At 37.3% G+C, this 8181-nt stretch overlaps 1 protein-coding gene across 1 annotated transcript; it reads left to right on the top strand.

Annotated features, from left to right (window-relative positions):
* Positions 1–1376: 1376 nt before the first annotated feature.
* Positions 1377–1972, top strand: LOC307196344 (large ribosomal subunit protein eL42-like). The gene has a single exon (XM_079941205.1). It carries the CDS (start codon positions 1495–1497, stop codon positions 1813–1815), a length of 321 nt encoding a protein of 106 aa, XP_079797331.1. The 5' UTR covers positions 1377–1494; the 3' UTR covers positions 1816–1972.
* Positions 1973–8181: the final 6209 nt, after the last annotated feature.

The following is an 8181-nucleotide window of genomic DNA, read 5'->3' as shown; positions in this document are numbered from 1 at the left end:
AGGCCCTCCTGTAGTCATGGGGGATACAGCAATGAGCAAAAAAGCAAAGAACTTGTTGCCTTTCTAGAGTTGATATTCTAGTGGCAAATGAAATTTAATAAAAAGTGAAATAAATTATGCAGCATATAAAGCAGTGTGTACAGTACTATAAATGTGTATTTGTATTGAAAAATATCTGTTCATAATGGTTGTCTGGATGGTGGGGATTTTTATCTTCCATTTCATACATTTTCTTTTTTTTTCTTGAAATGTTTTGAACTCCTTTTTAAGCAGAAGACATCAATGAATTTCTATTTTGACAAAACATAAAAAGACAAAATTTTATTTTAAAGAGTGTCTGGATAAATGAGATATGCTGTTTCCTTCCTTCAGAGAAATTGAAACATCAACAACTGTGAAATGGGAGAAATTTTTTGACATTATAAATAAGTGCTCACCTCAATACATAAGGCAAATACTAACAGCCATAAAAGGGAAAATCGACAGTAACACATTCATAGTAGGGGACTTTAACACCCCACTTTCACCAATGGACAGATCATCCAAAATGAAAATAAATAAGGAAACACAAGCTTTAAATGATACATTAAACAAGATGGACTTAATTGATATTTATAGGACATTCCATCAAAAACAACAGAATACACATTTATCTCAAGTGCTCACGGAACATTCCCCAGGATAGTTCATATCTTGGGTCACAAATAAAGCCATGGTAAATTTAAGAAAATTGAAATTGTATCAAGTATCTTTTCCGACCACAATGCTATGAGACTAGATATCAATTACATGAAAAGATCTCTACAAAATACAAACACATGGAGGCTAAATAATACACTACTTAATAACGAAGTGATCACTGAAGAAATTAAAGAGGAAATAAAAAGATACCTAGAAACAAATGACAATGGAGACACGACAACCCAAAACCTATGGAATGCAGCAAAAGCAGTTCTAAGAGGGAAGTTTATAGCAATACAATCGTACCTTAAGAAACAGGAAACATCTCGAATAAACAACCTAACCTTGCACCTAAAGCAATTAGAGAAAGAAGAACAAGAAGAACCCCAAAGTTAGCAGAAGGAAAGAAATCATAAAGATCAGATCAGAAATAAATGAAAAAGAAATGAAGGATAGCAAAGATCAATAAAACTAAAGCTGGTTCTTTGAGAAGATAAACCAAATTGATAAACCATTAGCCAGACTCATCAAGAAAAAAAGGGAGAAGACTCAAATCAATAGAATTAGAAATGAAAAAGGAGAAGTAACAACTGACACTGCAGAAACACAAAGGATCATGAGAGATTACTACAAGCAACTCTGTGCCAATAAAATGGACAATCTGGAAGAAATGGACAAATTCTTAGAAATGCACAACCTGACAAGACTGAATCAGGAAAAAATAGAAAATATGAACAGACCAATCACAAGCACTGAAATTGAAACTGTGATTAAAAATCTTCCAACAGCCGTGCTGATAGCGCTGTCGAAAACATGGTGAACGTTCCTAAAACCCGCCGGACTTTCTGTAAGAAGTGTGGCAAGCACCAACCCCACAAAGTGACACAGTACAAGAAGGGAAAGGATTCTCTGTATGCCCAGGGAAAGCGGCGTTATGACAGAAAGAAGAGTGGCTATGGTGGGCGGACTAAGCCGATTTTCCGGAAAAAGGCTAAAACTACAAAGAAGATTGTGCTGAGGCTTGAATGTGTTGAACCTAACTGCAGATTTAAGAAAATGCTGGCAATTAAGAGATGCAAGCATTTTGAGCTGGGAAGAGATAAGAAGAGAAAGGGCCAAGTGATCCAGTTCTGAGCTTCATATTTTGTTTTGTTATGAAGGCAATAAACATTTGAGATTGTTAAAAAAAAAAAAATCTTCCAACAAACAAAAGCCCAGGACCAGATGGCTTCACAGGCGAATTCTATCAAACATTTAGAGAAGAGCTAACACCTATCCTTCTCAAACTCTTCCAAAATATAGCAGAGGGAGGAACACTCCCAAACTCATTCTACGAGGCCACCATCACCCTGATATCAAAACCAGACAAGGATGTCACAAAGAAAGAAAACTACAGGCCAATATCACTGATGAACATAGATGCAAAAATCCTCAACAAAATACTAGCAAACAGAATCCAACAGCACATTAAACGGATCATACACCATGATCAAGTGGGGTTTATTCCAGGAATGCAAGGATTCTTCAATATACGCAAATCAATCTACGTGATACACCATATTAATACACTGAAGGAGAAAAACCATGTGATCATCTCAATAGATGCAGAGAAAGCTTTTGACAAAATTCAACACCTATTTATGATAAAAACCCTCCAGAAAGTAGGCATAGGGGGAACTTTCCTCCACATAATAAAGGCCATATATGACAAACCCACAGCCAACATCGTCCACGATGGTGAAAAGCTGAAAGCATTTCCTCTAAGATCAGGAACATGACAAGGTTGCCCACTCTCACCCCTCTTATTCAACATAGTTTTGGAAGTTTTAGCCACAGCAATCAGAGAAGGAAAAGAAATAAAAGCAATCCAAATCGGAAAAGAAGAAGTAAAGCTGTCACTGTTTGCAGATGACATGATACTATACATAGAGAATCCTAAAGATGCGACCAGAAAACTACTAGAGCTAATCAATGAATTTGGTAAAGTATCAGGATAGAAAATTAATGAACAGAAATCTCTGGCATTCCTATACACTAATGATGAAAAATCTGAAAGTGAAATCAAGAAAACACTCCCGTTTACCATTGCAACAAAAAGAATAAAATATCTAGGAATAAATCTACCTAAGGAGACAAAAGACCTGTATGCAGAAAATTATAAGACACTGATGAAAGAAATTAAAGGTGATACAAATAGATGGACAGATATACCATGCTCTTGGGTTGGAAGAATCAACATTGTGAAAATGACTCTACTACCCAAAGCAATCTACAGATTCAATGCAATCACTATCAAACTATCACTGGCATTTTTCACAGAACTAGAACAAAAAAATTTCACAATTTGTATGGAAACACAAAAGACTCCGAATGGCCAAAGTAATCTTGAGAATGAAAAATGGAACTGGAGGATTCAGGCTCCCTGACTTCAGACTATACTTCAAGGCTACAGTAATCAAGACACTATGGTACTGGCACAAAAACAGAAAGATAGATCAATGGAACAGGATAGAAAGCCCAGACATAAACCCACATACATATGGTCACCTTATCTTTGATAAAGGAGGCAGGAATGTACAGTGGAGAAAGGACAGCCTCTTCAATAAGTGGTGCTGGGAAAACTGGACAGGTACATGTAAAAGTATGAGATTAGATCACTCCCTAACACCAAACACAAAAATAGGCTCAAAATGGATTAAAGACCTAAATGTAAGGCCAGAAACTATCAAACTCTTAGAGGAAAACATAGGCAGAACATTCTGTGACATAAATCACAGCAAGATCCTTTTTGATCCACCTCCTAGAGAAATGGAAATAAAAACAAAAATAAACAAATGGGACCTAATGTAAATTCAAAGCTTTTGCATAGCAAAGGAAACCACAAACAAGACCAAAAGACAACCCTCAGAATGGGAGAAAATATTTGCCAATGATGCAACTGACAAAGGATTAATCTTCAAAACATACAAGCAACTCATGCAGCCTAATATCGAAAGAACAAACAACCCAATCCAAAAATGGGCTGAAGAACTAAATAGACATTTCCCCAAAGAAGATATACAGATTGCCAACAAACACATGAAAGAATGCTCAGCATCATTAATCATTAGAGAAATGCAAATCAAAACTACAATGAGATATCATCGCACACCAGTCAGAATGGCCATCAACAAAAAATCTAGAAACAATAAATGCTGGAGAGGGTGTGGAGAAAAGGGGACACTCTTGCACTGCTGGTGGGAATGTGAATTGGTACAGCCACTATGGAGAACAGTTTGGAGGTTCCTTAAAAAACTACAAATAGAACTACCATATGACCCAGCAATCCCACTACTGGGCATATACCCTGAGAAAACCATAATTCAAAAAGAGTCATGTACCAAAATGTTCATTGCAGCTCTATTTACAATAGCCTGGAGATGGAAACAACCTAAGTGTCCATCATCGGATGAATGGATAAAGAAGATGTGGCACATATATACAATGGAATATTACTCAGCCATACAAAGAAACGAAATTGAGCTATTTGTAATGAGGTGGATGGACCTAGAGTCTGTCATACAGAGTGAAGTAAGTCAGAAAGAGAAAGACAAATACTGTATGCTATCACATATATATGGAATCTAAGAAAAAAAAAAGGTCATGAAGAAGCTAGGGGTAAGATGGGAATAAAGACACAGACCTACTAGAGCATGGACTTGAGGACATGGAGAGGGGGAAGGGTAAGCTGTGACAAAGCGAGAGAGTGGCATGGACATATATACACTACCAAACGTAAAATAGATAGCTAGGGGGAAGCAGCCGCATAGCACAGGGAGATCAGCTCGGTGCTTTTTGACCACCTAGAGGGGTGGGATAGGGAGTGTGGGAGGGAGGGAGACACAAGAGGGAAGAGATATGGGAACATATGTATATGTATAACTGATTCACTTTGTTATAAAGCAGAAACTAACATACCATTGTAAAGTAATTATACTCCAATAAAGATGTAAAAAATAAATAAATAAAATCAAAAAAAAATAATAAGTGCTCAAATGTAAATCGAAACCACAATGATGCAGAGCAGTAGGAACTCTCATTCATTGCTGGTGAGAATGCAAAATGGTACAGCCACTTTGGAAGGCAGTTTGAAGTTTCTTACGAAACTAAACATACTCTCACCATATGATCCAGAAATCACACTCCTGGGATCTACTCAAATGAGTTGAAAATGTTATGTACACACAAAAACCTGCTCGAGGATGTTTAGAGCAGCTTTATTCATAATTAACAAAACTTGGAAGCATCAAGATGTCCTTCAGTAGGTGAATGGATAAATAAACTGTGGTACATCCAGAGCAAAGAATATTATTCACTACTAAAAAGAAAGCAGGGGCTTCCCTGGTGGCACAGTGGTTCAGAATCCGCCTGCCAGTGCAGGGGACATGGGTTTGATCCCTGGTCCGGGAAGATCCCACATGCCGCGGAGCACCTAAGCCCGTGTGCCACAACTACTAAGCCTGCACTCTAGAGCCCGTGAGCCACAACTACTGAGCCCATGTGCCACAACTGCTGAAGCCCACGTGCCTAGAGCCTGTGCTTCACAACAAGAGAAGCCACCGCAATGAGAAGCCTGCACACCGCAGCAAAGAGTAGACCCCGCTCGACGCAACTAGAGAAAAGCCCGTGCGCAGCAGTGAAGACCCAATGCAGCCAAAAATTAATTAATTAATTAATTTAAAAAAAGAAGAAATCAGCTATCAAACCATAAAAAGACATGAAGGAACCTTAAATGCATGTGACTAAGTGAAAGAAGCCAGTTTTAAAAGGTTACATACTATACAATGTAAACTATATGACATTCTGGAACAGGCAAAACTATGGGGGCAATAAAAAGATCAGTGATTGGCAGGGTTTGGAGAGTGGGGAGGGATGAGTAAGTGGAGCACAGAGGATTTTTAGGACAATGATTCTGTCCTGTATGATACTATAATGATGGATACACGACATTATATATTTTCTAAACTTAGAGAACGTACGACACCAAAAGTGAACTCTAATGTAAACTTGGGGGTTAATGATATGTCATTGTATCAATAGGTTCATCAGTTTTAACACGTGTGCCACTCTAGTTGGGAGTGTGCTAGCGGGGAAAGCTATGCATGAGTAGTTGTAGGGGATATACAGAACCCTCTGTACATTCTGCTCAATTTTTCTGTAAACCTAAACTACTCTAAAAAATAAAGTCTGGGGCTTCCCTGGTGGCGCAGTGGTTGAGAGTCTGCCTGCCGGTGCAGGGGACACCGGTTCATGTCCCGGTCTGGGGGGATCCCACATGCCGGGGAGCAGCTGGGCCAGTGAGCCATGGCCACTGAGCCTGCGCGTCTGGAGCCTGTGCTCCGCAACGGGAGGGTCCACAGCAGTGAGAGGCCCGCGTACCGGAAAATAAAAAAAAATAAAAATAAATAAAGTCTGTTTAGTTTAAAAAACACACACACAATGATATGCCACTTCACATCCATTAGGACGGCAACTATCAAAAAGTGTTGGTGAAGGAAGTGGAGAAATTGGAACACTTGTGAGCAGTTGGTGGGAATATAAAATGGCGCAGCTGCTGTGGAAAACGGTGTGGCAGTTCCTGAAAAAGTTAAAAATGGAATTACCATGTGGTCCAGCAATTTCACTTCTGAGTATATACCCAAAAGAATTGAAAGCAGGGTCTTGAAGAGGTGTTCGTACATGCATGTTTATGGCAGCATTATTCACAGTAGCCAAGAAGTGGAAAAAACCCAACTGTCTTTCAACGGATGAATGGATATACAAAATGTGGTACATACATACAATGGAATATTACTCAGCCTTTAAAAGAAAGGACATTCTGACATGTGCTACACCATGGATGAACCTTGAGGACATTATGCTAAGTGAAATAAGCCAGTCACAAAAAGACATATACTGTATGATTCCAATTATATGAGGTACCCAGGATTGTCAAATCCAGACAGAAAGCAGAATGGTGGCTGTAAAGAGGAATAGGGAGTTGTAGTTTAATGGGTACAGAGTTTCAGTTCTGCAAGATGAAATCGTTCTGAAGATTGCACACAAAGTGAATATACTTATTAATACTGAAATGAACACTTAAAATTGTTAAGATGGTAAATTTTATGTTATGTGTATTTTACCACAATTAAAAATAAAATAGAAAATAAAAGAACTAAAGATGTTATGAAACACAGACACCAAAAAGGGAAAACATTTGATTAAACTCCAATAAGGCAAATGCTACCAGACAAAACCAAAAGGCAAATAAATGTTAAACTGGCAGGAAAATAATTGCAACCCTTGTGATAAACAAAAGGTTAATGGTATCACTAATGAAATATACCAAGAACTCTTAAAACTCAAGAAGATAAAGGCAAAACATCCAATAGAAAAATAGATAAAGACATGAACCAGCCATTCTCAGAGAAGGACCCCACCCCAAAAAGGTTTAATAACTGCCAAACATGTTCATTCTCATGAGTTATCAAATAATTTAGAATTTTAATTTTAAAACAAGAAGATGCTAAATTTCTCCTTTTGGATTAGGAAATGTTTAAAAGATGGCTAATTACCACATGGTTCTTTTGGGCACAAAGAGAGCCAGAGAAGCAAAGATGCTCAGTTGACCAACTGTCCACCAAAACAAACATCTTAAGATCCAAACACCTGTTTCCACATTTTCCTTTAAAAAAAACAAACAAACAAACCATTGAATGAATTTCTTTTATAATCGGGAAGAAAAAACTAAACCAATTCTTATGTGGTGAGTCACATGAAAATTAGCATGTTTCCAAAGGTAATAAACAAATGTAATGGACCAAAAAAAACCATTGACACTCAGGGTCTGAAAGAGTATGAAGAAGGAAATGTTCTCATACACTATTGGCAAGAGTATAAACTAGTACAACCTTTTTGGAGGACAGTTTGGCCATTTCCATCAATATTTCAAATGTTCGTGCTTGATCAGACAATTCCACTTTGGAAAGTTACCATGTAGATATACTCACACACACACAGAAGGGCACAATTTATAAAGTTTTATTAACTGCAGCAATGTTTGCATAAGTGAAAAATTGGAAATGACTCAAGAGCCCATCAATAGAATATTGGTTAAAAATTTTATGTTAAAAAATATATATTATGGTATATCCCTACTATGGAAAACTATGTTAGGGTTTAAAAAATTATATGAACTGATTTGGACAGCCATCCAAGAGTATTATTAAGAGAACATGGGAAGTTTCAGAACAGTTGTAAAAACATATGTTATAACATAATCCTGTTTTTATAAAATAATATAAAAATTAGTTCAAAAAATCTAGGAAAAATCTGAAAGAATACACATCATACTGAAAGCATGTCTGAGCCATCTCTGACTCAGGTCTGTATGAAATTGTTGGAAACGATACACAATTTTGTATTCTTTGAATTTTTTGCATTATTTTTGAAACCAGGAGAAAAAATAAAGAAATAACTATT

This window comes from Stenella coeruleoalba (genome assembly GCF_951394435.1).
Source record: "Stenella coeruleoalba genome assembly, chromosome: 13".
Classification (NCBI taxonomy): domain Eukaryota; kingdom Metazoa; phylum Chordata; class Mammalia; order Artiodactyla; family Delphinidae; genus Stenella; species Stenella coeruleoalba.
The sequence above is the reverse complement of the archived record's forward strand: the minus strand, read 5'-3'. Positions and strand labels throughout refer to the sequence as shown.

What these genes read in the sequence shown, in the direction of transcription:
- LOC307196344 (XM_079941205.1), top strand. Translation starts at nt 1,495, where the DNA reads ATGGTGAACGTTCCTAAAACCCGCCGGACTTTCTGTAAGAAGTGTGGC.